The sequence below is a fragment of the Neopelma chrysocephalum genome, unplaced genomic scaffold (assembly GCF_003984885.1).
Source record: "Neopelma chrysocephalum unplaced genomic scaffold, ASM398488v2 Primary Assembly neopelma1_44, whole genome shotgun sequence".
Lineage (NCBI taxonomy): Eukaryota > Metazoa > Chordata > Aves > Passeriformes > Pipridae > Neopelma > Neopelma chrysocephalum.
Window position 1 is genome coordinate 18,642,829 of NW_020897703.1, and position 26,162 is coordinate 18,668,990.

At 61.4% G+C, this 26,162-nt stretch overlaps 3 protein-coding genes across 4 annotated transcripts in view; 1 reads left to right on the forward strand and 2 right to left on the reverse strand.

Annotated features, from left to right (window-relative positions):
• The first annotated feature begins 2,374 nt into the window (after positions 1–2,374).
• LOC113965061 (rac GTPase-activating protein 1-like) lies at positions 2,375–7,591 on the forward strand. Its single transcript, XM_027677900.1, has 16 exons — positions 2,375–2,936; positions 2,981–3,249; positions 3,334–3,470; positions 3,678–3,756; positions 3,944–3,997; positions 4,627–4,704; positions 4,961–5,081; positions 5,307–5,497; positions 5,712–5,873; positions 6,018–6,113; positions 6,186–6,387; positions 6,463–6,568; positions 6,715–6,847; positions 6,922–7,024; positions 7,133–7,250; positions 7,325–7,591. The coding sequence occupies exons 1-16, from the start codon at positions 2,375–2,377 to the stop codon at positions 7,374–7,376; spliced, it is 2,463 nt and encodes an 820-aa protein (XP_027533701.1). The 3' UTR covers positions 7,377–7,591.
• A 701-nt stretch (positions 7,592–8,292) lies between these two features.
• On the reverse strand, positions 8,293–13,162 carry GMPPA (GDP-mannose pyrophosphorylase A). 2 transcript variants are annotated; one of them, XM_027678793.1, is made up of 13 exons: positions 12,975–13,162; positions 12,809–12,906; positions 12,615–12,718; positions 12,021–12,213; positions 11,796–11,855; positions 11,516–11,646; positions 11,368–11,382; positions 10,634–10,768; positions 10,356–10,453; positions 10,176–10,222; positions 9,983–10,075; positions 9,723–9,891; positions 8,293–9,634 (listed from the first exon to the last, which is right to left on the reverse strand). In XM_027678793.1, the coding sequence occupies exons 1-13, from the start codon at positions 13,015–13,017 to the stop codon at positions 9,534–9,536; spliced, it is 1,287 nt and encodes a 428-aa protein (XP_027534594.1). In that variant the 5' UTR covers positions 13,018–13,162; the 3' UTR covers positions 8,293–9,533. The 2 variants fall into 2 exon arrangements, with proteins under 2 accessions (XP_027534594.1, XP_027534596.1); XM_027678795.1 differs by lacking the exon at positions 11,368–11,382 and having other exon boundaries at positions 12,975–13,160.
• An 823-nt stretch (positions 13,163–13,985) lies between these two features.
• Positions 13,986–26,162, reverse strand: part of SPEG (striated muscle enriched protein kinase) — a 38,754-nt gene continuing 26,577 nt past the window's right edge. The window contains 25 exon segments of the mRNA XM_027678796.1: positions 13,986–15,333; positions 15,637–15,786; positions 16,042–16,117; positions 16,635–16,858; positions 16,931–17,170; positions 17,261–17,829; positions 17,831–17,943; positions 18,117–18,281; positions 18,477–18,599; positions 18,879–19,046; positions 19,124–19,240; positions 19,311–19,463; positions 19,588–21,820; positions 21,956–22,024; positions 22,118–22,160; positions 22,381–22,533; positions 22,776–22,802; positions 22,905–23,077; positions 23,273–23,350; positions 23,550–23,610; positions 23,758–23,958; positions 24,306–24,399; positions 24,483–24,651; positions 24,856–24,968; positions 25,778–25,950. Of these exon segments, the coding sequence (XP_027534597.1) occupies positions 15,126–15,333; positions 15,637–15,786; positions 16,042–16,117; positions 16,635–16,858; positions 16,931–17,170; positions 17,261–17,829; positions 17,831–17,943; positions 18,117–18,281; positions 18,477–18,599; positions 18,879–19,046; positions 19,124–19,240; positions 19,311–19,463; positions 19,588–21,820; positions 21,956–22,024; positions 22,118–22,160; positions 22,381–22,533; positions 22,776–22,802; positions 22,905–23,077; positions 23,273–23,350; positions 23,550–23,610; positions 23,758–23,958; positions 24,306–24,399; positions 24,483–24,651; positions 24,856–24,968; positions 25,778–25,950 (5,893 nt within the window). The 3' untranslated portion in view covers positions 13,986–15,125.

The window sequence follows — 26,162 nt, forward strand, 5'->3', positions numbered from 1 at the left end:
GCAAGCACCTGCCCAGCTCTGCCAGTTTATCTGGGATGGGATTCTTTCTTGGACCTATCTCCCCTTCTCTCTCCCTCCTGCCTGGTTCTCCAGCCCTGCCACTACTCCCTTCCCTCTCCTCATTCCTTCCTGACCCCAGTGCATAGTCATCCCTGGATCTGGAGCATCCCTCTCCCAGTAAAGCCCCCAGTAGACTGGCACTGACGAAGATCTGCCTGTGGGGTCCTGTCTGTCCAGGGAGACTGATTTCCTCCAGCTCTGCTCCTGCCCTCTTATCTCTCTTCCCTGGCCTGCACATTTTGCTCTGTGGCCGGGGTGAGTGGGAGTCACAGACCCTATCCTGCCTGGGCTGAGTACCCAGGCAGGTGCTGGGCATGCAGGTCAGACAGGCCCAAAGCAGGCAGGCAGGCAGATGCAGGCAGCACCATCCCAGCGGGACTCCAAGAGTTAAGTTGTCATGTATTCAGGGCCATGCGCTGGCCAGGAATTACACTTTTATCGGCATGCGGTGCTGCCGCCACTTGAATTGGGACTGGGAACTCTATTTCCGAGCTCACCCAAATTATTCTCGAAGAGATAAAGCGCGGTGCAGAGCAGCGCCGGCGCTTCATTAACATTCCCCAGCCCATTCAGCTTTAAACGAAGATTGCCTGCCTCGGAAAATGATAAAATTGAACATGTGAAGCAGGGCATTATGTTCCATCAGCCGATATTATTTCCCACGCAGAGGCCGAGCAGAGACACAAACAGCTATTTATGCAGTGCCTGGCCAAGCCAGGGTGGCTTGGGAGGGGGGAACAGGCAGTGGTGGGGACACAGAGTGGGTGGCGAGTGCCCCCCTCCCATCCCTGGGCATAAGAGGGGCTGCCTGCATACTGCCAAAGCTGCTCTGACCTTCTGGGGGCTTCCAGGCTTGTACCCAGGGTGCAAGGTGGGTCTGGAGACCACAGACCTGCTCCATGCATGGTGTGGAAAGGGACTCAGGGGTGTGTGGGTTCCCCCAGGCAGCGCTGGCAGGGCTGGGGCATCTCCGTCTGCTGCCCTGACCTGGAAATGCATGTCCCCTACCAGACCTGAGCAGGTGGGGTGCTGGCTCCGTGTGCAGGATGGGGTCTAACCTCGTGGGTGGGTGCTGGGCCAGTGGGGTCGGGGGCCATCCACAGCCAGGGAGCTGTGCCTCCCCAGAGGCAGGCAGGGAGGGCTGGGCAGGCAGGGGAGGGCTGAGCAGGAATGCCCCCGGGGCTGCAATTGGATTTTGCTTGGCCATGCTGAGCCTATCGATCCAGCAGTAATTAAAGTCGCTCCAAAACCTGACTCATATTCAACCTTGGAAGGAAGAAGCTTCTCTGAGAAACACCCTCTGCTTCCCGTGTGCTGGCATGGTGTGTAGCAAAGCCTTGCCAAGGTGCTTCCAGCCCATCCCTTTGGGATAGATGGGCTCTGTCCCAAAGAGAGACCCTGCCTTGGGACTGCCTGGGGCCCAGGCAGCAGCACCCATCAGGCAGCATTCTTGCCAGGGTCCCCGGCATCACACAGCCCCGCTTGTGAATGCTGATGAGGTTCAGCCCTTGAGGGGGGGGGTCCATGTTGCCTGGACCCTATAGCTATTCTCTGGACCCTGGCTGTTTTGTCCCCATGTGCCTGAGACACATCCCTGGGATGTGGTAGTGCTCCCCCATGCCCCTTGTCATTGTCTGGGCCTAATGAGGGACTGACACAGGGAGAGGAGCCTATTGAATCCACAGCCACTCCTGAGAGGCACCTGGGTGTTGGGGTGGACCTGCTGCCACATGTCCACAGGATGTAAAACCCCTTCTCCAGTTCAGAGGCAGCCGCGGAGGTGTGAAGGCAGGCGAGGAGCCTGCGAGGTGTTTGTGTGTGTGTGTATGTGTGTGCAGGGGCTTGCACGCCCAGCCCTGCCGCCAGCCCCGCTGCTATTCCTGGTATTCGCAGCAGGTCGGGACAGGCACTGGGGAGGGGGAGCTGCCTTTCGTCGGCGCCCCCCGCACCCTGCCTGGACCCTCCCACGAGAACGCAGGGCCGCCAGGACCCGGTGGCTGCGGCAGAGAGGGGGCGGGGGGCTGCCCCGGGGAGTCCCCGCGCAGGGGACCCGGGGGCACAGCACGGGCAGCGCGGGCAGCGGTGGGGCTTTGCGGCGGGAAGGTGGCTCCATCTGCAGGACACGGACCCGGCCGGGAGACCCGGTGCGGAGGATCCTCGCCGCCCCTGCCCGCCGCTTTCCATGCGGGGCACAGTGCTGGGGGACAGCGGACAGGGGCAGCGACTCCTCCGGCTCCTCCGCCCCCATCCGCGCCCCTCCCGGGATGCGGGGCTGGGGAAGCCGTGTCCCTTCCCGCATCCCTGCACACCCCCAATGTCTCCCGCGCCCGGTGCTCCCGCCGACGCCCCTGCACCCCCGAGCACCCCGCACCCACTGCCCCTGCACTGCTCAAGTGCTCTCATTAGGTACATCCAGTGCCTGGGCATCCTTCGCCCCCAAAGGCAACCCTCACCCTGCTCCGCACCCCTGCAGCCAGTCCTGCCTCCCGCACCCCGGGGCATTCCACGCCTAGAGATCCCGGGAACATTCCCCCTCGCCGGCAGCAGCCGGGACGGCGGGTCGGGCCCGGTGGCGGCGGGAGGCGGAGGCGGGGCCGGGCCGGGCTCCACCCCGGCCCCCGGCCCACATAGGCCGGCCGAGAGGGCCCCTCGCCCCCTGAGCCTGCGCCGTCCCGGGGGCGCACGGCCCATCACGGTGGTCGGAGGAGAGCGTGGTGCAGAAGCTGCGGGTGGATCCGGGGCAAGGGGTGCTGTGCTGCCTGACTGCGGGGTTCCTGTCCCGGGCGGCGGGATGCTGCGGCAGCGCTGCGGGCGGCTCCTGGCCCGGCTGGAGCAGGGGCTGCAGCTTCTGGAGCTCGGCGGCAGCGTCGAGGAAGGTGAGTGTGTGCAGCCCCTCGGCCCGGGGCACCCCGGAACCCCTGTCTCCGTCGGGGTTTGGGGAAGCTTGCCCCGCTCCCGGCTGGCCACCCGCTGCTTTTGCCCCCAGACTACATCCGGATCGCTCGGTGCTTCGAGGCGACACGCCAGAGATGCTGCCGGCTGGAGCAGGACGGGCGTCGTGCCCGCGAGAAGCTGGCCCGTGTGGAGGCCGAGCGGGCAGCGCTGGAGGTGAAGCTCAAGCACGCCCGAAACCAGGTGGAGGTGGAGATGAAGAAGCGGCACCGGGCGGAGGCTGAGCTGGAGAAGCAGGTCAGAGGGCTGGCCACAGGGGTACCCCGCAGGGCTGGCTGCGGGGACCCCAGCCCTCTCACCACCACCCTGCTTCACTTACAGGAGCGCAAACTTCAGCTGGTCTTTGAGTCTCTGATGCGGGAGCCATGGGGCAATGAAATGCTGAGCAGGAACCAGTGCTCTGTTCTCAGCGCCCTGGCCGGCCGGCGCCTCGGGGCGACCCTGGCACCGGGCAGGAGGTGAGCAGGGCTGGCAGACCTCAGCCCCTCGGGCAGCCCGGAGCTTGGCTGTGCCCCTCTCCCCCTCACTGCTGCTTGCCCTGAGGGGCTGGTTGGGCATGGGGATGCTTGGGCTCTGCAAAGGCATCAGTCATGAGCTCCCAGGAGCATCTATACGAGTAGGTGCTGGCTGAGGGGGGAATTGCTCCAGCTGAGCTCACTCTGCAGGTCATCTGCAGTGGACGAGTCGTGCCAGTCCCTCTTGTCCCACTCAGATATCAGCTATGACCGCACCGAGGACGATGTGGTAAGGAGTGTCCTGTTGTGACTCTCAGGGTTCACCCCAGCAGTGAGGGGGTGTTTTTGCCCCACTTCTGCAGTGGAGCAGCCCCTTTGCATGTCTGTGGTTAGGGGTGGGCTGCTGTCAGAGCCAGAGATGAATGCTGGGGTTGTCCCTGGCCCTGCCAGCCCCTAGACTCCCTGCTGCCTTTCAGGACGTTGATATGACGGTGGTGCGGACCCTGAAGCGGAAAGCCCCGGAGAGGCAGGTATGAGGGAAATTCTGGGGGAAACCCCCCCCCCCGGGGGCTGGTGTTGAGGTGGGGTCTATGCCCCTCTATGGGTAAGGATCTCCCAACTCTGATCCACTATCCGGTAATTTGCCCTTGGGTCCCTCTGCCCACTCAGATCCTCGTGTGCAGCCCAGGTTGGGGTGCTGGCCCTGGGCCATGAGAGGTGAGGGCACCCAGGTACTTATCCATCCCAGCACAAGAGGCTGCAAGGAGCCTGGCAGGGGGTTTAATTTATTGATGCTGGGCTGGGAGCATCGTCTCTCGGCAAACCTCCCGCGATCAATAGAAACTCCATTATGCTCCACTGTGGCCCAGCTGGGCTCCTCAATAATTCATCCCCATATGTAGGCATCCCCCACCCTGCTCTGCTTGCACCTCTGCATTGCAGGCCTGGCCTGGCCTCCCCCAGCCCCAGGGATGGCTCCAACCCAGAGGGGGGCCTGAGTCCCCAAGGTGCCTGGTGTGGGGCAGGCAATGCTGGGAGGGTGACATGAGACTGGGACTTTTTGTTGGGCTGGGGCCACTTAACTTGAGTGATCTGGTGTGGGGGGCAAAGTCAGGGAGGGGTCTCTGCCTGCTCTTCACACTGTTTTCTCTGTTTATAGCATGTGTCCCTGGCCCCTCAGATTGGCCCTGTTGTGATGGCAAAGCGGCACCGTTCTTCTGTGGTACCCCATAATGCTGTGAGTAGGGACCTCAGCGTGCCCTGGGCAGGGATGGGGTGCATGGGCTGTCCCAGTGCCAGAAGGCAATGCTGCAGCCTTCAGTCCTGTGGGTGCTGTGGGGTCTGCTGTATCACCCTGGTCCCAGTGGGGACAGCATCTCTGGCTCTGGAGGACCACAGGGATGTGGAGTGGGTGGAGCAGAGATCATGAGGGAGATGTTGGAGAACTGTGGGGCTGCAGACAGGCATCTTCTCATTGCCTCCTATCTTGACAGGCAAGTGTCCCCTCTATGCCCCCTCCTGCTGAGGTCCCAGGCCCTGCTGGAAACCTCTTGCCCACTGCTTTGGTCCCACGCCGCCGGTCTTGCCAGGGACATCGTGTCTCCATGCGTGCAGGTCATGGGAAGGGCTGAGGAAAGGGTTGGTGGGTGATGCAGGGCTAGCCTCAGGATGCTGCTGTCACATGGGAGGGAGGGGATTTGCTGGGGGATGCTTATCCCCACCATGGAGGTACTGGGGTCCTCTGGACATGCCAAATGCCACTGTCCCATGCAGAGGTTCCCTGAGAGCTGGAAAGCCTCCTCACATGCCAGCTGGTAGATGGGATGGTTTGCCTTTCAGGTCTCCCTCCACTACCTCCTCCCTCTGAAGAGCTGACCACGGCGTGCAGCACCAGTGAAGCTCAGGGCTGCCGTGCCCTGGGGCAGGAGAGCCACACTGAGGGTAGCTCAGTGGGGCAGCCAGCACCAGCCCCCTTCCCCTCACCTCCACAGAGCCTCCCACCAGTCCAGCACCAGTTCACATCCAAAACGGTTTGAGTCCCAGCCTCTCTCTCATCCTGGGTGGCAGGCAAGGGGAGAGGGTCGTGGTGTGGGGGGGGCAAGGCTCTCCTCTATCCCCCACCCCATTAGCTCTGCCTGCGAGGGGGAATGGATGGAGGCAGTGGGGGCTGGCTGAGAGAAGATAAAGGAGTGGTACTGGGTATCTGCAAGAAGGGGGGGCCCCTTACCCTGCTGTCCTCTCCAGGTGATCCGCCCTGAGCCATGTGGTGTCTGTGGCTCCCGCATCCGCTTTGGGAAGACTGCCATCAAGTGCTGTCAGTGCCAGCTGCTGCTGCACACCAAGTGTCGGGAGCAGTGCCCCAACCCTTGTGCACCCCGGCCTCGCCACCATACCTGGCCCTGTGAGGTGAGGGGGCACAGCAGTGCGTGGGGGCTGCTCCATGTCCCTGTGGGGCTTTGGGGCTATCAGCCCCAGGATGCTGGGCCTCTGCCCACCCTGACTGCAGGGCTGGGTGGTGGGCACAGAGTGGGTCAATGTTGTCCTCCCCAGGGTGTGCTGGCTGACTTCGCCCCCTCCACAAGGCCCCTGGTGCCCCTGCTGGTGGTTCAGTGTGTGACCGAGGTGGAGACACGAGGCTTGACAGAGGTAGGGGCTAGGATGGTGGAGGTGGTGATGCTGTGGTTCCTATGGGGCTGAGCCTCTCTCCCTGTGCCCCAGACAGGGCTGTACCGGGTGCCGGGTACGGAGCAGCTGGTGCGGGAGTGGAAGAGGAGGCTGCTGCGGGCTGGGGGTGCGCTGCCTGCCCTCAGCAGTGTGACTGACATCCACGTGGTGTGCGGCGTGCTCAAGGACTTTCTGCGGGGCCTCAAGGAACCACTGGTTACCTTCAGCCTCCACCCTGCCTTCCTGAGTGCTGCTGGTGAGCAGGGGTCCCAAGGTGGGACACGAGGGAAAAAGAGGCTGCTTCTAACAGTGATCCCTGGTGCCAACACAGACATCCTGGATGATGCTGCCTGTGACACAGCCCTGCGGCACGTGGTGAGCAAGCTGCCCCCAGCCAACAGGGACACCCTGGCCTTCCTTATGCTGCACCTGCTCAAGTGAGTGGATCATCCTGGTGTGGGTTCTGTCCCCATCTTCTGGCTCTCTGCCCCTCACCCAAGCTTTGTGCCCTAGAGCAGGGAAGCTGCAGATGAGGGGCCCATTGGCTGGACAGCATGCTCACACCCTCTGTCCCCACTTGCAGGGTGTCACGCAGCCCCAACTGCAAGATGGACGTGCTCAACCTGTCCCGTGTGTTTGGCCCTACACTGGTAGGACACAGCTCAGCCAACCCCACACCACTCGCCATCATGGAGGACACACCGCGGCAGTGCAAGGTGAGGGGTCCTTGAGGCGTGGGGTGTACCCTGGGCACTGCCAGCATCTCTGTCCTACATCCCTCTCTGCCCAGGTGGTGGCTCGTCTCCTCTCGCTGCCACCTGACTTCTGGAGAGGCTTTGTGGGGACAGAGCAGGAGAACCTGGTGCCGACGCCAGCCCCAGTGGGTGAACGTGGTGAGGCACAAGAGCCCCAGACCCTCCTGCCCTGGCCTTGTGGCTTCTTTGAAGGGTCCTGGTTGTCCATGGCTGGGGTTTGATAGCTGTTCTCACTCTGTCCTGCAGAGTTGTTCTTCCACCCCATTGTCTCTCCGGAACCCAAGGCAGGCCAGCTGAGCCCAGCCGGTACCTGCTGCCTCCCCAGCACCCTGCGGAGCTGCGTGGGCACGGCCACCCGGCCCCCGTGAGTGCTGCCGGGGGTGGGTGGGAGCCCAGGGGAGCTCGCTTTGCACCCCTGACTCATCTCTCCCCACGCAGGCAGGGGCCGGCCCCGAGGAAGGTGGGCCGGTTCTTCCCTTCTCCGGTGTAGCCTGCACCAGTGGCTCCCTGGGGACAAGGAGCTGGCACTGGAGGAGGAGCAAAGCCTGCAGCACCAGGCTGCCTGTGGGGTGGCAGTGCTGAGCTCGAAGCTCTGCTCTGCTTCCCTGGGGTGCTTCCTCGGGACTGGGGAGCAGAGCTGGCTCTGCCCAGCCATGGTGGCAGGGATGCTACCCCAGTGCTGTACTTTGTCAAGTTTCTATTAAATGTTTGCAGCAAAACACGCCTGGCTGTGGCTGCTGTCTGTCCCTCCCTGCTGCTGCCAAGTGCCAGGGATCACAGGCATGATGGAGCCTGGCTGGGCAGTGGACAAGAGCTGTACAGTCAGCACAGGTGTAAGCAATGCCTATTCTGGGAGGGCAGACAAGGCCCCCTTCCACCTGAGCTGAATCCCTCCTCTCCTGCCCTGGAGCTCAGGATGTGGGAGGCCCCTCTTTGAGCTCAGATGCTGGCCTCAAGTAATTGGAGCTGCTGCTGCTCAGGGCAGGACAACCTTAAAGTGTTTCCAGACTTCCTAGCGCCTCAGTGGAGGCCCCTTTAACCCCTTCCTCTCCTCCAGCCCTGGCACTAGAGCTGCAAAGCCCAAGCAGCACTGGAATGTACAGCTCTTTTCCTCCAAGACAGGAAAGCAGAATGATGCTGTAATGGAGCAAGATCCTAGGAAGGGCTCATCTCCCAGACAGCTCTGTGCAAGGGGGAACTTAGAGAAAAGGTTCATTACACAACAGGGCTGAGAACTGCCCCAGGGTCACATCCAGCAGCTGATAAACCTTTGTCCCTACTAAAAGCTGGACCAGATGTGGCACATGGGAGAAAATTCATCTACAATCCTGAAAGCAAGTACTTTGGCTCAGTTTTCCCCAGCGCAGGAGTGTACACCAGAGGGCAAGGAAATTAACACATCCAAGGCAGAGGCAAAACTGAAGGAGTTTAATGTGCTTAAAGCCAGGGAACAGCTAATCCCCGCCCAGGACCACAGGAGAACTGGCACAGGAAGGCACAGGGCTGGGAGCAAGGATTTACTGCAAATCCATTGAGCTGGGGTGGTACTGGATGAACGGAGAATTTCTAATGTGGCGTCTCACTGAAGGTGAGAGGCATGATGGGGCCTTTGGTGGAGTGCAGGGCTTTAGCACAGAGCTCAAAAATGGGGGTAAATGGATAAAGGGCAGTGTTGGTTACAGTAGAGAGCCTGTGCTTCAATAAAATCAAGTTTTTGAGACAAAGCAAGGTTCTACATCTCTGCCACCTGCACACATGTAAGTTGATTGCTCTGGTGCCCTGTGAATGTGGCTAGTGCAAGAGGGAGACATGCAGTGAGCCCCCCAACCTACAGCCATGCTGGTGTGAAGGAGGCTCTTGGCCCACCAGGGTGGCAGAGGCTTGCTGCCATCACTCTGAGCCCTGCCTAGGCAGCAGGCACAGGTCTCAGCCTGACAGAAGCAGGCCTGGCAAGGCTGGCAGCTCTTCTGACTTGCACTGAGCCCATGGGGGTGGAGGTTGTGCTAGGGGAAGGGGTGCTCCTGCAGTTCCCTCCAGGGCCAGCAGCCTGCCAGTCCAACCCAGCCCTTGTTTGCCAGTACCCTTAGGACAGCTTGGCACTGTTTTCCCAGTAGTAGGCAGGAGCCCAGCTCAGGCAGTTGCAATCACACTGATGAAATCGGGAGGCTCCCAGGTGGCTCCTATGGAGTGAGCTGCCTACACAGGACAGGCCCATTCAAAGCTCCCTGGTCTCTAAGATGGGCCAAGACCTTCCAGGGAGATGCAGACAGCAAATGATGCAGGAAGAGCCTGGTGAGGAGTGGCAATGTGGTGCTGTTAGTGCCCTTTGGTGGAGAAACACCCAAAATTGGATCCACAACACTGCAGGCAGCAAATGCTTCCTGCACAGGTAGGCAGGCTGGTGCCAGGGTCACATGCTGTCCCTGAAGCCTTCACCCTGGCCCAGGGCTGGACCCAGGGCTGCAAGAGAAGCAGCACGCAAGGCCGATGCTCACCAGCTTTAATGTCTGTCTGGAGCAGTAGTCAGGCACTTGCAGGGCTCCTGGCCTGTACCTCCTCCTTTGGGGGTACTGGGAACCTCCCCAGAGGGCACAGGCTCTTGTTGTGGGGCACAGCAGGGAGTGGGTGGCTGGTGCTGGCCCCTGACTCACAGGATAATCTGGTTTTTGTAGCTGCGGCTCAGCTCCTTGTGAGGAAGGACAATGGAGTTGAGAATAACGACCTCAGCAGGGATGGTGACACTGCACCCTGCAGGGAGAATGCAAGGGGGTTAGCAGGCGGGGAGAGACTGCCTCGCTGAGCAGGGCCAGGGCCATTTGGTGCAGCAGGGACGTACCTAGGATCGTGATGGATGGCGTGAGGCGTCCATCCCGGAAAAGGGTCTCGCTGTCAATCTTGGCATAGGGATCATTGGGGTTGGGGTCACTGGGCGTTCCTTCAACCCGGGCCCAGCGCCCAATGGTGCTGTCCCAGCCCACAATGGTATTGAGGACACAGGTGTGGTCCTGGGGTGAAGGAAAGGGGGATGCAGGGTGCTGCTGCCTCCCTGCAAGGAGTGGGGGTGGATACCCACTCCCTCAGGCAAATCCTACTTACGTGGAGTGAGGCGCCGTGCAGGACAATGGACTCTCGCACACGCACACCAGCTCCCACTGTCACCCCCTCTCCAATGGAGACATTGGGGCCCAACTGTGAGGATAGAGGGAGGTGATGAGGGCAAGGAGGACAATGATGCCCTTGGCACCCCTGAGTGTCTCCCTGCTCCAGGGCTCCCCCAGCCTGCACTCACCACTGCAGTGTTGTCAATGGAAGCTGTCGGGTGGATGTACACATTCCCTGCAACACAAGGCGGTGGTGTCAGGGAAGGCAGCTCACAGGAGCACGTGTCTCTTGGATCAAGGGAGATCCTGCTCATGGCTCCCGCTGCCTCCCAAGGCAGCCCAAAGGCATTAGCAAGTCAGAAAGGTACCTCGGATGACAGGGCCTCCAGGTTTGTTCTGGGCCAGTCTCTCTGGGTGGCTTTTGCTGTACTGGTTCAGGTAAAGGCGGCTGGCATAGATAGCAGAGCTGGAGAAGGAAAAGCAAAATATTGTTATTGTCACTCTGGCACTACCAGGGCAGAGGAGGAAGATCCAAAATCAGCACCACCCACCTACGGTCAGGGCCCTGCCTGAGCACCCTCCTCTCCCATCCCTCATATGGATCACTTGATGCTCCTGCTGCACCAACTCCACCTTCAGCCCTTACCCAGCTGATTTGATCTGGCTCCAGAAGCCATCAGTTTTGTAGACATAGAGTTTGCCACTCCCAGCCAGTGCTGTAAAAACGTCTTGCTCCAGCCGGATCACTTCTGCACGCTGCCAGCCATTGGAGCTTTCCTCTCTGCAAGAAAGAGTCCTGTTAGACACCTACCCCAGTCAAGGCCTCGGCCAAGGACCCTGGCAGAGCTACCCTCCCCAAATCCAGGGGCTCTGACAAACCCAGACTCCTACCTAGCCATGCACTTCTCCCCAAAGCTGGGGACAGCGCCAGCCATGGGGCTAGGCCAGGACAGTTCCACTGAGCACCAGAGCAGCAGAGGGATGGGGCTCTGCCAGCCAAAATAAGCTCTGAGCCAGAAGCTGATGGTGCAAGAGCCCCACCCAGTCCATGTGGGTGAATGATCCTGTCCCCAATCCAGAGCCTGGCACAGCTGGAGTTTAGCTTTGGTGGTGGCAGAGATGATAGGTGACAGGCTGGCTGGTGCAAAAAGCTGGAGAGGGGAGCAGAGAATTTCCCAGGTGAAAGGCTTGCTCAGTCCCTTGTCCAGAGCTGAATGAAAATGGGGTGGGAAGAGAGGAAGGGAGAGGGGGAGTCTCAAGCTGGCCAGGAGGGGAGCGGAGGAAAGAGCAGCCTGGAGGAAGGAGGGAAGCATGCATTATCACTAGGAATGATCCAGCCCAGAGAGCAGCCAGTGCAGACACAGAGGGAGGGAGACTTACCCAAGGTAAGGACAGCTGGTGCAGGACCAGGAAACAAGTGAGTGATGGCAGAGGAGAAAAGATAGAGAAAGAATGGAGGATGAGTGTGCCGCTGCAGCCCCAGGAAGCAGTGGGGTGGGAGGGACGCAGAGCAGAGTGAGGCACTCACAGTGCTAGCTCCTGCTGGTTCCTCTGGAAGACCTCGCCAATATGCTGGAAGATGGCAGGTGTGAAGAGGTAGATGCCGCAGTTGATGATCTCACTGACAAACGTGCTGGGCTTCTCCACGTAGTGTTGGACCTGGAGGCGAGAGAAGAGTTGTGAATCCTGGGGCACAGCCCCCACGCCCAGCGTCACACCCTCTGTGTCGCACTGGGAACGCGCGCCCACACAGGCAGCGCAGCACCCGCAGCCCACGCTGTGCTCAGCTCCCTAAGGCCCTCCAGTACCTCCTGTGTGTCCGCGTTCGCCACGATACAGCCGTAATTCAGTGCCTGTGTCCTGTTGGCCTGTGGAGCAAGGACACGTAAGCAATGGTAGAGCAGTGGGCAAGCGGATGCAGAGCAGATGAAACCCAGAGTCACAGCCCAGGACCCACCCACCACCAGAGCCACTGGCTTCTAAACCCATGGCAGAGCACTGCAGCTCTTCTGCTCCCCAACACTGCCACTCACTGTGGTACCCAGAATGACAAAGCTGTGCACGTTCCCGTGCTGCTGCCAGAACTCCAGCATCTCCTGTAACGGGAACTCTGAGCACACGTCTGCATTGAGGACAAAGAAGGCCTCAGCACCACCTGACAGGATCTGGTCTCGGAAGTGATAGATGCCACCACCCGTGCCCAGTGCTGCATACTCCTGGAGATACCTGTGAGCCAAGTAGGGAAAAGCAAGGGCTTAGGGAAACAGATGCTTGGTGGTATCAACTGGCACCAAGGCTGGGAAGGGTTGGGAGGGTCTGGAGAGACATAATCCTGCCATGCAGCAATGGGGCTCACATGGACATTGCACAGCAGGAGGCCGTGGCAGCTTAGAGCTGGGCTAGAGAGGCATCTCTGGAGCACAAACCAGCCAGGGCAGGGCCCAAGGCAAAGGAAAGATGATAGAACTAACACAGGAGGCCAGCTGTGCCTATCCACGGTGGGACAGAGCCCACCTGCCTAATGCCTGAATGCTGGCTGGGGGCTGCCAATATGGGGAAGGCAGGTGAGGGGCCGAGCCAGGCTGTGCCACTGTGTGTGCGCCAGGGGTGCGAGAGCTGCTGCCCACCTGATGGGGATCTTGAACTCTTGCTGTGCCGACACCAGAAAGCGGCTGAGGGCCTCGTGGGGCTGGTAGAAGCCCATCAGCAGAATCTCCTTCATGCCGGGCACCTGGAGAGGGACGAAGGGAGTGAGCAGAGTGGAAAGGGTGGCCCTCAGCCCCCTTGGAGGCCCCAACCTCCGCCCCCCGGCCTCCCGTACCTTGGCGCAGGCCTCGATGTGGTGCTGCACCATGGGCACACCGGCCACGGGGAAGAGCGGCTTGGGCACCTCGAAGGACAGCGGCCGGAACCGAGTCCCTGCGGAGCAGAGCGGGGTCGGCGGGGCGCTGAGCCGGGGGGGCGCCCCGCGGGGCCCGCGCACTTACCCTTTTGCGGGCCCCCGATAAGGATGACGGCCTTGAGCGGCATCGCGACTCCGCTCCGCTCCGGCGGCCCCGCACCGACCTCCGGCCCCGCAGCTCCCGCCGCGCCCCCAGCCCGGCCCCGCCGCCGCTTCCGCGCACGTGGCTGCGACACGTCAGCGCCGGGCGGGGCTGCCGGGGCCGCCTGCGACCGCCAGGGGGCGCCCGCGGCCGCCGTGCGGGGCGGTGGGGCCTTGTGTGTGTGTGTCTGTGTGCGGGGCCGTGCGGGTGTGTGCGGGGCCTTGTGTGTATGTGCGTGCGGGGCCGTGTGTGTGTTTTTGTATGTGTGTGTGTGTGTGTCTGTGTCTGTGTGTGTGTCTGTATCTGTGTGTGCGTGCGGAGAGCAGCTCCGTGTGTGGGTCTGCGCAGGGCATCATGAGGGTGCAAGGGAGCTGCTGTGGCCGTGCGTGTGCCCCAAAGCGTCGGTGTGCAATGGGGGGACACCGTGGGCTCTGACACGCCCTTGGACACACGAGTGTGAGCTCGTGTGCGTGTCGGGGGAGCGTGTGACAGCCCACAGGCACCAGGCTGTACCGTGTGCCCGTGCCCACAGCGGCAGACACAGCACCGAGGGGCCGGTGTGTGCAGCGAGGGGCAGCCGGGGGGGCCGGCGGGCTGTAACCAGAGCAGCCCCTGCTGGCACGGCCCGGCCTCATATGGGCAGTGGGTATTTATAGCCGGGCATGAGATCCCTCGCGAGCACCCGATGTGTCCCCAGCAGGAGCCCGTCCCTGCTGTCTCACTGTCCCAGCCATGTCGGGCCCTCTGACACCCCATATTTTCGCTCCATGACGTGAGGGCTATGTGAATCAGTTCCCCTGCAGCTTCTCTACCTTCTTCACCAGGTTTCCAATACCATTCCTAGCCCAGCCCCACCTGGAACCCTTCCCGGCCTCGGAACCCTAACCTCCCGAGATACCAGAGTCTGCACTTCCCACTCCCACAGTCCCCCCCAGAAAGGCACTGAGACTGGAGGAGCTGCTCAGGGTCTTTATTGCTGCTCTGGCACATTGCTTGCTCCAAACCACGGGGACATTGGCAACTCCAGAGCCCGGCAGAGAGGAGGGGACAGGGATGGGGGATGGGAACGGGCAGACATCTTCTCCCCAAAGTCAATAAATAAAGCCCTATCACTACAGCAGCATCTGGAAGGGGAGTGCCCAACCACTGCCCCCGTCCACCTGCTCAGAGCACCCAGGCCATGCTGGAGCCTCGTGCCACCAGCTGGGGAGGGGTGGGGAGGGGACACAGGCTCGGCAAGGCACCTCAGGATCAGATGGGAGGGGTGAAGAGTCTGGGGATAGGTGGGCAGGCTGGCAGTGGGGCACAGGGCAAGGTCTGGAGCTGGGTGGGCAGAGCACGAGCAGCATGGGCCTGAGCAGACGCAGGAGGTGTGCGTGGCACCTGGGTGCCCCCCTGCAAAGAGGGGGTGTCTGCCAGTCCCCCGCCCTGGCATGGGGCACAGCTGACAGCCCCAGGGAAGGCACCGGCGTCGGTCCTGAGGCCACAAACCCACTTGCCAGGACCAGGGCTGGGAAAAGTAGAAGGTGGGGGCCTGGCAGCCCCCACTCCCAGCTGTAAGGACTGGAGCTGTGCTGGCTGGCAGGGAGGCATGAGCAGACCCCTCTCTGCAGGAACCACAGGAGCAACTTCAGTCCTTGGGTGCTGGTGTGCAAACCAGGGGGAGCACAGGGACCTGCACACCGTGGCCGGGGGCAGCTGCAGGCTGCGGTGTAAGGCACACGGCTGATGGGACCCGCATGGCCAGGGCTGGCTGACATGCTGGCAGCTCTCTCCCTCCCAGCTGGGGCTTCTCTTGCCCCACTGTCTGCATCCCATTCTTCTCCCAACCCTCTGCCACATTCTCTGTTCCTTGCAGCAAGGCTTCCCACCACCCGCCCACTGCCGGACCCCACTGCTGGTCTGGCTGGGGCAGCACCTCCTCTCCATCGGCACTGCCAAAATGATGCTGGTCACCATTGTCCCTGGCAGCAGCACATGAGGTCCATGGACTCATCCCAGTGCGTCCTGGCTCCTCCTCAGCCGCCCCGTACTGCGGCCCATGGAATGTTCCTCTGGCTCCTCGGCCCCTCATGGCCGTGGCCGAGGCACCAGCTACTGTGGCCCTGGTGGCTGTCCGCCCTGGTAGGAGCGGAGTAAGACCTTGTGCTTGGTGACAGCCTCACCACGGCGCCGCTGGTGATCCACCAGAAATTCCTTGAGGCGGTTGGTGGTGAAGGTCAGGGTCTGGCGGCGCAGCTTCATCAGGTAGGCATCCTGAAGCCAGGCATTGGCAAAGCAGTCCTTCACCGTAGGGCGGCTCCTGGTGCAGAGCCAGCTCTGTGTCAGGAACTGCGGGGTGCCCACTGATGCTCCACCCCCAAACCCAGCCACCGCCCCTGCCCTGCAAGGCTCAGGGATCCCAGCAGGGACGGACATCCACTGCCAAGAGCAGGAATGGACTCCAGGGCCCTGGACTCAGGAGATCCCAGACCTCTCCAGAAGCAGGGCTGGACCCCAGGGTCCCACTGATGATGTCTAGAGGGGTCCCATGTGGCAGGGAGCTGGCTTGGTCAGAGGCACAGCGTGGGGCCACGTATCCTCCCCAGCTGGGCCAGGCACTCACCAGGGGTGGACAGTGAGGACCTTGCGGATAAAGAGGGCAGCAGTCTGTGAGACATTTGGGTACAGCCTGAAGGCATCAAAGCGCCCTGCCAGTATGCGGTTCTCCGTCTCGATGGGGTCCAGTTCGAAGAATGGTGACCGCCCGCTGAGCCTGTGATGGTGGAGGGGGTGGTATGGGCTGAGGGACAGTGGTGGGAGGTCCCCTTGCACATAACCCTCCCTCCCTCTTCCCTGGTCTGGGACAGCCACAGCTGCCCAGGGTGTCTCATCCCCATGTCTAGCTGGGAAGGGTCTGCTGGGCTACAGCATCCCTCAACCCACAATCAACTTGGTGTCCCCCATGACACCAAGCCCTGAATGGGGCTGACATATTTCAAGGTGCTCATCCCCCAGCCCCTTCTCTTACATGATGTAAGTGAGGACTCCAACACCCCAGACGTCTGCTGCGGAGCCCACTGGGTCCCCCTTCACCACCTCTGGCGCTGTGGGCAGGGAAGCAGGTCTGTCATACACACTGAGACACCAGCACCAGCATCCGCACCACTCCCAGCACCTCCAGAACCTGCAGTAGCCCCAGCACCCACAGCATCCCCAGTATCCTCAGCACCTACAGAAGTTGCCATACCCCCAGCATCCACAGCACCCACACACAGTATGCCCAACACCCACAGCAGCCAAGCATCCACACCAGCCACAGCACCCCACTACTGCACCCTCCAGCACCCCTCCCTGACACTCACCCTACTCTGACATCCCAATACCCTAACAGAGCCCAGCACCTCCAAAGGGACCCCAAATGCCCCACAGCTCCCAAACTCTTCCACTGACCCCAGCGGCTCTCACAGACCCCCCAGCTCCCCCAAGAACACAGTTCCTCCCAATTCCCAAGCTCTCCAGTGCATGGGCATACATGCACACCTTTGGGAACAAGCATGCTCCAGTTGCTTCCCTCTCCTCATCCCCATCCCCCTGCCACCACACCCCTGGTGCCCCACTCACACATGTACTCCAGGGTGCCCGCACGTCGCCCCAGCTGCCGCAGCACAAGGGGATTGTAGGTCTGGGCACTGCCGAAATCAATGATCTTGAGGGCATTCGTGCCCGAGACGATGATGTTGTCTGGCTTGATGTCGAGGTGCACGATGCGGCGGCTGTGCAGGTACTCGAGGCCCTGCAGGAGCTGAAGTATGTAGCTCACCACGTCATCCTCCGAGTAGCGAAACCTGGGGGCACGTGGCATCAGTGGGCAGTCCTGTACCAGCAACTGTCCCCGGCAGGCCCACGCCCACCCGTACCTGTCCACAATGCTGTAGAGGATCTCCTTGCCGGCACAGTTCTCACAGATGAGCACCAGGTAGCGAGGGGTGATGTACGCCTCGTGCAGGGCCATGATGCGCTCGTGGTGCAGTGCCTTGAGGACTTCGTACTCCTGCAGCACACTCTGCTTCCTCTCTGCCTCATAGGGCACGATCTTGGCCATGAAGTGCTTCCCTGTGGCATTCTCCTTGCACAGCCGAATCACCCCAAAACGGCCCCTGCGGCATAAGGTAGCACTCAGCATCTCTGGCGTGGAGTGCTGGGGGTAGAACACCCCTGGCAGAGCATCCCATTCCATGGCTACTCACCTTGCCTTCTCATCCAAGAAGGTGTATGGCTTCTGGGGGACACCCTGCCGCAATGCCATGCTATCTTTTGCCCCTGGGACCCCACTCTCAGCTGGGGGCTCCTTGGAGGTTGGGGTGGTGGTGATGGTGGGCTCTGGCATAGGGGGTGATGTGGGGGGCATGGAGACAAAGGAGGTGACCATGTAGGGAGGCATCTTCCGTGCAGGTGCAGTGTTGGGGGTGGGAGACGGTGTAGGGGCTGGACTGGGGGTGGTTGACACTGGGGAAGTGGGGGGGGACTTGGAAGATGATAGAGCCTGGGACAGGGGGGAAGTGTCCGTGGGGGGTTCAGGGGACCTCTGGATGGGGATGTCTGTGTGGGGAGAGGCAACAGTCTGAGGAGGGGTGAACATCAGCTCGGGGGGAACACAGACAGTGATGTTAGGTGGAAGCTCAGGGTCTGGCAGATGACCCTCCTCGTGGGGGGCAGGGGATGGGGGGACCCCTGGGGGGACACCCGCCTGTGCAGCCCCAGCTGCCTTCTGTACCACTCCCTTGTGCTTGCGTGGTGGTGTGCTGGGGGGGGGGCCCTGCTGTCAGTGGCTCCAGCTGCTCCACAGGTGTCTGAATTGACCGGCTAGAAGCCACCTTCTCCGGAACAGGGACAGGGACAGCAACATCCTCGGCTGGGGCAACTTGGGCATCTGAGGGAGCAAAGGAAGGTATGAGCCAGGTGGAGGTAAGCCAGGAGTGGGGTGTAAGAGGCGCCTAATTTTCCAAAGCACTGAGGGGGAAGATGCCCTGGGAGTCGAGGACCCCCAAAGCATCCCAGAGGCCCCACAGCTGCCCTGTGCCCCATGAGACAGGGTTCACTCACCTGTCACCTCGAGATGCACCTTTGCTGAGGGGGTGCTGTAGGGTCCCTGCCCGGCCTTGTTGACACAAGCCACCCGAAACCTGGCAGTGCTCCCAGGGGGCAGGTCTGTCACATTGAAGTAGCAGTCCACAATGCTGGTGCTGACAATCTTCCACGCATGCTCCCCTGCCAGAGCAGGAATAAGATGAGGCCAGAACAGACCAGGGACAGAGGCAGCCCACAGTCCCCCATTCTTGATGCCATCAAGCCACAGGGGACAGCCAAGACATTGGGCACTTTTGTCCTGTCTGGATGTCCCCCTGTGAGCCCATCTTCCTGGCTGTGGCTCCTAGGAGATGAGAGGCAGTGAGTGCCACGTACCATCCAGCCTGCGCTCCAGTGTGTAGGTGCAGGGGGCTTTGCTCTCCGCGGGCTTCCACAGCACCAGCACCGTGTTCTTGTACTTCTGGGGGATCTCTGGAGTGCCTGGCCGCCCAGGGAGCCCTGCAAGGGGACAGACAGGGTGGGCTGGGTGCCTGGCCAGGGCAGGGCAGAAGCTGCTGTGATATCAGGACAAACAGCACATGGCTTCAGAGATGCTGGAAGTGCTCATGCAAAACCAGCCTGTCCCCTCTCAAAAAGCCCCAGTCTCGTGCAGATGTGGAGAACAGAACTTAAGCGACCTGCTTTGACCGGTTCCTAGCCCTGGGGTGTGTGCCTGGCTTGTGCTCCATCCGCATGGGGCAGCACCTCTGTCTCCCGAGGTCCCCCCAGCCTCCTTACGTGCCACAGCCACTGTGCAGGAGCTGATGGCCGTGCCCAATATGTTGGCAGCTGCACACTCGTACAGCCCTGCGTCCTTCCTGGAAACCTTGGTGATGGTGAGCATCTGCCGTCCATCCTTGCAGGAGACAACGTTCAGTGCACTGTCCGGCTGCAGGGACTTCTTGTCTGTGAGGGAGCAGACGAGAGAGATGATACAGTGCCCCCCTAGAGTCCACCCCCGAGACAATGCAGGCAGCCCCCACCTTTCATCCACAGGATCCGGGGGGTTGGGCTGCCAGCAGGCAGGCAGCAGAGGGTCAGCGCCTCGCCCTCCAGCAGCACCTGGTCCTTCAGTTTGATGTGGAAAATGGGGGGGAAGTCTGGAAAGCAGAGTGGTGGGTTAGGCTGGGACAGGGATAGGAACCCATCCCATCCTGGGGCTCCACCTACCTGATTCACTGGGTGCGTGTGGCCGGCCAGCGGCAAGTGCCTCCTCCTGCAGAAGGCTGGAGGGGATGCTGGGCTGTGAGGCCATCTTCTCCTTCTTGCCCCGGGAGAGCCCCCATCGCTCCCAGCGGGACCTCTTTTGGCTGTCACCCCCACCTGTGGGCACCCAGGGCAGCTGAGACAGGGGCCAAGCCATGGCAGCCATGACTGCCATGCCCACAGCGACTGGGCCATGGGTCACCAGCAGGAGCCTCCCACAGGATCCCCCCTCATCACTCACCTTTGGCGGAGGCAGAGGAGCCTGTGCTGCCCTCGGAGCGCAGGGACTCAGAGGAGGGTGCAGGTGCTGGGGGAGGCCCTGGTCTCAAGCTCTCGCCCTCAGAGCTGGTTCGACGGAGCTCCCGGGGCCCCTCGCCCTCTGGCCGCTCATCCGACACGCTGCGCAGCCGCGCGGAGACCCGCTCCACTGTGGCACTGATCTTCCTCCGCACAGCCACCGCTGGTGACTCACTCTCCCCGCCACCCCCCAGCTCTGACTTGAGGCTCTCTGAGTCCCTCCGCTCCTTGGAGCTGGCCATGGCCATGCTCCAGGAGAAGCGGCGCCCACTGGATGGGGTCTCACTGCCTCCGTCCTCCCCCACACTCTTCTTCCTCTCAGCAGGTGGGGTCCGCTTGAGGAGCACGGACATCCTCCGGAAGAAGCCCCTATCCTTCTCCACCTCATGCAGGTCCTGCACTGACTTGGACTTGGCTGCCAGCCCGATAGGCCGGTCCCTCCGCAGTTCCAGGGGCACACCAGCTGGTGTGGGACGGTAGATGCCCTCATCAGAGACTGGGGGGCTGGCCAGGTGCCGGTCCTCAGAGCGGGAACGGGTGAGGAGCTTTAGACCCCGGGTGAGGGACGATTCCCGGCCCCTCTTGAACTTGGCCTCGAAGACCTCCTCCGAGTCGATGTCCTGGATGACCAGGGAGCTGGAGGAGCCAGTCGGCTTCACCTCCTTCCTCAATACCAGTGCTGGTGTAGGCGGCTTTGCAGGGCTGGCTGATGGGGCCTCCTTGATGGTTGATGGGGTCTCCTTGATGGTTGGTGGGGGCTCCTTGGTGGTTGGTGGGGGCTCCTTGGTGGTTGGTGGGGGTTCCTCAGTAGCCGGTTCCCCAATTTGTGTGGCTCCCATGGCTTGCATCATCTTGGCATAGGAAGACTTTATGTGGGTTTGGGGGCCAGGGGCAGGAGTCTGTGGTGGGATGGGTGCTCCCGTCCTGGCAGCCACCTCCCCACTGGGTCCAACAGCCTTTGTGGGTGACTTCTCCTGCTCCCTGGCCATGGGCTTCTTCCCCATGGTGGTAGCAGCCATGCTGGCCCCAGGCTGGCTGTGTTCCTCAGGGATGTGTCTCCTTCCAGAGCCAGCCTTGGCAGAGGGAGCCTGGGGGACAGTGGTCTCTGCTGCAGGGGGTGTTGGTGGGCTTGGAGTGTCTGACGTCACTGTGGGTCGAGCATCAGAGAGGGCTGAGAGTGAGGGGGACTCCTTGAGCCGCTGGGCCTCTAGACAGGCCACTGGGATCTCCAGGGGTGCACCGGAGCGTCGGTGCCGGACGACAGGCTCAGCATCCCCGTGGCTGAAAGAGCTACTCTTCTGCAGCCGGCACTCAGAGGGGAGGAGGCGTGGTGAGGTGGCCTCACTGGAGGCTGCCCGTACCAGCCTTGGCACTGCTGGTGCCTCCAACCGGCCTGGCCGCGGGACTTTTTTGTCAGGGCCAACCCCCAGGGTCTCCAGGAGGGGACCCCGCAGGCCACTGACCTTGCTGTCCCCAGAGCTGCCCCGCAGCAGCCGCTGGCGCATCAGCTCTAGGCGCTGGGCATGATCGTCCTCCCCCCAGGTCACCTTCCGGCGAGGCAGCTCCATGGAGGCTGCCTTGGCCAGGGCCCGGCGGGAATCCCGCACCACTCCAGCCCCTTCCTCAGTCCCAGGGGACTGTTGGAGCAGCAGGGCGCTATCAGCAGATCCGCCCCTCTTCAGCTCTCCCCGACGGGCACTCCCTGGGGACTCCAGGCTGGAACCCTTCCTCATGGCTTTGCGAGGGTACTCGGGCCTCTTCTGGGCTTCAGGGGCTTCTTCATCAGAGGAGCCAGGTGCCTCCACCTCTGCACATGGTCGCCGTGGCCCAGCACCCCTTGGCCGCTTCCCCAGGAACACTCCAGGCTTCCCTGTGCCTTGGCTCTGCCACTCCATGGTGGAGACCTCCCCCTCCGGCTGCAGCCCCTCAAATGGCCCAACGGTCTCATCATCAGTGGGTATCTCGTTGAGTGACATGCGGGAGCCAGAGAACTCCACCTGGTGTGGCATGGGAATGAAGGGCAGCTCATCCAGGTCATCCGAGTCTGAGGAGGATGACAGTGCTGGTGACTCCTTGAGGTGCCGGGGCACAGCGATGGAGAGGTGGTTGGACGTGTCCTCCAGCAGCTCTGGGATCGGCCGCAGCACCATGTTGCACTTGTAGCTGATCTGTGAGCGCTGCAGCCGGCAGAGAGGGCTGGATCAAGCCCAGGTGCATGGCATGGCATGGCATGATCCTGCCGGTGCACATCACTGCATCCTGCCCAGCACACAGCCCTGCCCGCTCCCTTGCTCCCCAGCCCCTGCCTTCACCTGCCATTTCCGACGGGAGAGGAAGAGCTTGAGGTGGTCGGTGCTGATGACCTTCCCCTTGGCCAGCGTCTGTGGGGTGAGGGGACAGCGGTGTCCCATGGAGCCTGCAGCAGGCACAGGGAACCTCATGGCCACTTGGCGCTAGTCCCTGCCCAAACTCACCTTAAACCAGGGATGCTCCAGGGTCTGCTCTGCATTGGGTCTCCTGTGAACCAACACCACTGGGTGAGAACCACCCAGACTTAGGGGCTTTGGCCAGAGGGGTAAGGGCAAGAGGGTCTGGTTACCCGTACTGCACCCAGGCAGGGCTGTGCAGCCAGCTTGCCCTTGGGCATCCCAATGCACAGGGATCCCCACCTTCCCTCGAGAACAAGGCTCATGGTGAAGGGGCAGGGGATGGGGAAAGAGGACCCTGCAGCACTCACAGCCTGTCGTTGACCAGCACTTTGATGACGAAGCCTTTGGCTTCCCGGGTGAGCCCCTGGAACATCCTCTCTTCAAAGGCCACATTGTAGTTGCGGATGTTCATCAGCGTCGTCTTGTCATTCTCTCCCACAAAAGGGGAGATCCCCGTCAGGCTGCCGAGGAGGAGATACTGTCATTGGGCCATGGGCACATGAGAAACAGCATGAGAAGTACAGGAGACTGAGGACAGGACCTCACACCCCAGCCCTGGTGCCAAGGGGAGAGCAGAGGCAGGAGCAGCTGGGGAGGAGGCTGAGTCTGCAAGGGCTCATGTGCATGATCACATCCTCAGCTCTGGAACTGATGAGGGTATGGGAAGGGTGTCCCTCCTGTGAAGGCCCACCAGGGCACTTACCAGAGGTATGCGATGACCCCCACGGGCCTGTGGAGAGGAGAGAACAGTTATTGCACATCATGAGCCCTCCGGGGTGCAGCCCAGCTGACATAGCAGGGAGCCTACCAACCACCCCAGGGCCACTCTTACCAGATGTCAGTGACACTGGAGACAGGGGTCTGGTTGACGATCTCAGGGCCCACGAACTCGGGGGTGCCATACTTGCAGTACTGTGGCTCCTCAGGCGTCAGCTCTTGTGCATTGCCGAAGTCGCAGATCCGGACCTGCTCGCTGCTCAAATCTGCCATCAGGAGGTTTTCTGGCTACAGGACAGTGCAGAGCAGAGTGGAGCTTGGCAGAATGCAGGGGCTTTCCCTGGTGCTCTTGGCACTGGGGGCAATGCCTCCCAACTATATACAGGAATGTTCCCTGTCAGCAGGACCAAGCCCCTGACAGTGCACCAGGAGCCCTTCCCTCAGGGCACGCAGCAGGAGGGATCTGTAAAAGCCTGCACTCACTTTGATATCCAGGTGCAGGACACTGTGCTGGTGCAGGTAGCAGATCCCTTCCAGGACCTGACGCATGTAGGACCGAACCTGCAAAAGAAGGACTGGGGAGGATGAGCACTCTGAGCACGGGTCAGCCCCACACTAGCGCTGCACAGAGGAGGGTGTGGGCTGTAGCCCCCTTAGTAGTCCGATACAATGAACATTCATATCTCTAGGCTGGAACAGATCCCAGTGTCCCCAGAATCCCTCCCTTCCCCATCACTTTGCCCCCACAGCATTTACTCACCTCTGACTCACAGACCGAGGGCTTCCTCACCATCCTGTCCAGCAGCTCTTCCTCAGCGCAACTGGGTCCCAGTCAAGGAGCACAGAAATTCCATGCTCAGTTGTGCCCTGCACCTAGTTTCTCTGCACCCACTCTGCCCACCCATTCCCCTAAAAGCCACCCCTCATCCCCTGTGCAGCACACTCCTGGAGCAGTGTCTGGAGGATACAGCTCCATGACTATTATGACTGCATTCTTCTTCTCAAAGGCATCATGGAAGAAGACGATGCGCTCGTGGTCCAGCTGTGAGAGAATGTGCAGCTCCCGCCGCGCTGACTGCTTGGCCTTGGTCCTCCCGGGGATGAACTTGGCGGCAAAGTCCAGCCGGCTACTCTTCTCTGTCACCCTCCGTAGATAGGAGAAAGCCCCCCTGCAATGCAGCAGTAGGGGCAAGGGAGGATAAGAAGGTGGGCGAGCAAGAGATCCCCCCCTTCCCTGAGCAACTGGTGCAGGCACTCACTCTGCAAGGAGCTGCCCACAGCTCTCTGTGACCATCCGTGGAGAGACCCCAAGCCTGGCTTTTTTCTGGCCACCCCAGCTCCCCACCCTAAGCTGGCACTGGAGTATCCATTGACACCTGAGAGCAGCCCCAGCACACCAGGATCTGGGGTACTATGGAGCTCAGTTCCCCATGTTGGAGCCCCAGGGTGCAGCCTGGCTTCAGCAACCCTGTCCCTGCGGTGTCTGGGGTGCCCCATCACGCCAGCAGACACGTACCTCCCAATCTCCTCATGCACATCGTAGTAGTCAGTCAGGCGTCGTGCCTTGTGCAGTGCATCCTCCTCCATGGCAGCATCAGTACTGGGCTGGACTGGAGGAAGGAAAGGCGCTGGCATGGGGCAAGCCAGACACCCAGGCTCTATCCCTGAGGGCTGGGGGGCCAGTCAGTCATACCTGCCTGCACCACCAGCTCTGCCTTGCAGGAGACCTCCCCAGCCAGGTTCTTGGCCGTGCAGGTGTAGACACCACTGTCAGGTTTGGCAGCACCCAGCACCACCAGCGAGCACTCGTTGTCCTCATATACGAAGCTCAGGTGGCTGCTTTCCTCCAGCAGCTCCCCATCCTGAGGGTGGCAGGGGTGTTGGGGGCATCCTGTCCCATCCCTGACCAGCTCCCACCACCCTTTCCCCATAGTTAGGGATGGGGCACAGCCTGCGTAACTAGGGTTGAACCCAACCCTGAAGTCCCAGTGCAGCAACCCAGGTGAGGCAGCATGTGGGTCCAGTGGGTCTGTGGGTCAGGAAGTGGTTGGGAGCTCCCAGCCCACCTTGTACCACATGATGTCCGGCAGCGGTTTCCCCTCCACCACCACAGCGAAGCGCGGTGTCTCCCCTTCTTGGACATCGATGTCCTCCATGATGGTCTCAAAGCGTGGTGCCTCTGCCAAGAGACAGGGCATGAGGTGCCACAGGACAGTGTCACTTCCCTACCACTGGCAGGGGGTGTATGGCTGTGGGACGCTGCAAGGAAGTGTCAGCTCATGGTGTAGGTGCATGGAGTAACATGGGGCTGTGCCACCCCAATGCACATGGGAGCGGGACATTACGGGGCAGGCCACCAAAGGCATGTGCCTGCAGCACCATGGGGCAGTTCCCCATTGTTGTGGGGCACTGTGAGGCAGTGCCACTCACAGCACACAGGCATGGGGCACTGTGGTACTGCATCTCCGATTACATGTGAATGTGGGGTACTGTGGGGCAGAGCCACCAATCACAACTCTGTGGGACATTCTGGAGGGGTCCTCTATGGCTTTTGGCACTGGGGGCAGTGCCTCCCAACTATATACAGGGATGAGACACCCTGCAGCAGTGCTACCCATGGCACGTGGCTGAGGGACACCATGGGGCACTGCCTCCCCATGCACATGGTCATGGGGTACATGGGACACTTCTGCCCAGGTCAGACATGGGTATGGGACATTAAGCAGCAGTATCAGTGCATGGTTCATGGTCTCTCATCCCCATGGGTCATCGCCACCCTATAGAGCAGCATCCCAATATAAGTGTGGAGCACTGAGGACCAGTGTCATGCTATGGGGCAGTGCCCTGATGGCATATGGGCATGTGGCACCATAGACCGGTGCCACCCTGTAGGGCAATGTCCCCGTCCATGGTATATGGGCTTGGAGTACTGTAGGGTGATGCACTGCAGGGTGAAGGGACACAACCCCTCAGTGTGGGGGCACCTACCTGCAAGGTGGAGGTGGAGGGTGCAGCAGGCAGTGCCATGACGGTTGCTCACCTCGCAGGTCAGCAGCCCTGCAGCCCCCTGGCCCACACGCAGCAGCCGCAGGCAGTGCTGGTCGTCATCTGGCATTGTCACTTCGCATGTGCCTTCCAGCTCCCCCAGCACCTGCCCACCCCTGCGGGCACACCAGCTGCCACATCACAGCTCCACAAGCAGCCCCAGACCCACTACCCCACTGACGCCACTCCAGAGCCACATGACCACCTCCTGACCCACAGACAGCCCCAGTTTCCACCCCGCACTCCCACAAACTGCTCACACCCCATTGTTAGTTCTGCCTTCTGAATGGTTCTTCCTCTTAAAACCCCACAGACAGCATCTCATCCG

Coding starts and splice junctions, on each gene's coding strand:
- LOC113965061 (XM_027677900.1), top strand. CDS start 2,375: ATGTCTCCCGCGCCCGGTGCTCCCGCCGACGCCCCTGCACCCCCGAGC. Junction 3,250..3,333: donor AGGCTGAGCTGGAGAAGCAG/GTCAGAGGGCTG, acceptor CTTCACTTACAG/GAGCGCAAACTTCAGCTGGT. Junction 5,498..5,711: donor ACCAGTTCACATCCAAAACG/GTTTGAGTCCCA, acceptor TGTCCTCTCCAG/GTGATCCGCCCTGAGCCATG.
- GMPPA (XM_027678793.1), bottom strand. CDS start 13,017: ATGCCGCTCAAGGCCGTCATCCTTATCGGGGGCCCGCAAAAGG. Junction 10,454..10,633: donor AGCCAGATCAAATCAGCTGG/GTAAGGGCTGAA, acceptor TTCCTTCTCCAG/CTCTGCTATCTATGCCAGCC. Junction 9,892..9,982: donor TGCACGGCGCCTCACTCCAC/GTAAGTAGGATT, acceptor CCTTCACCCCAG/GACCACACCTGTGTCCTCAA.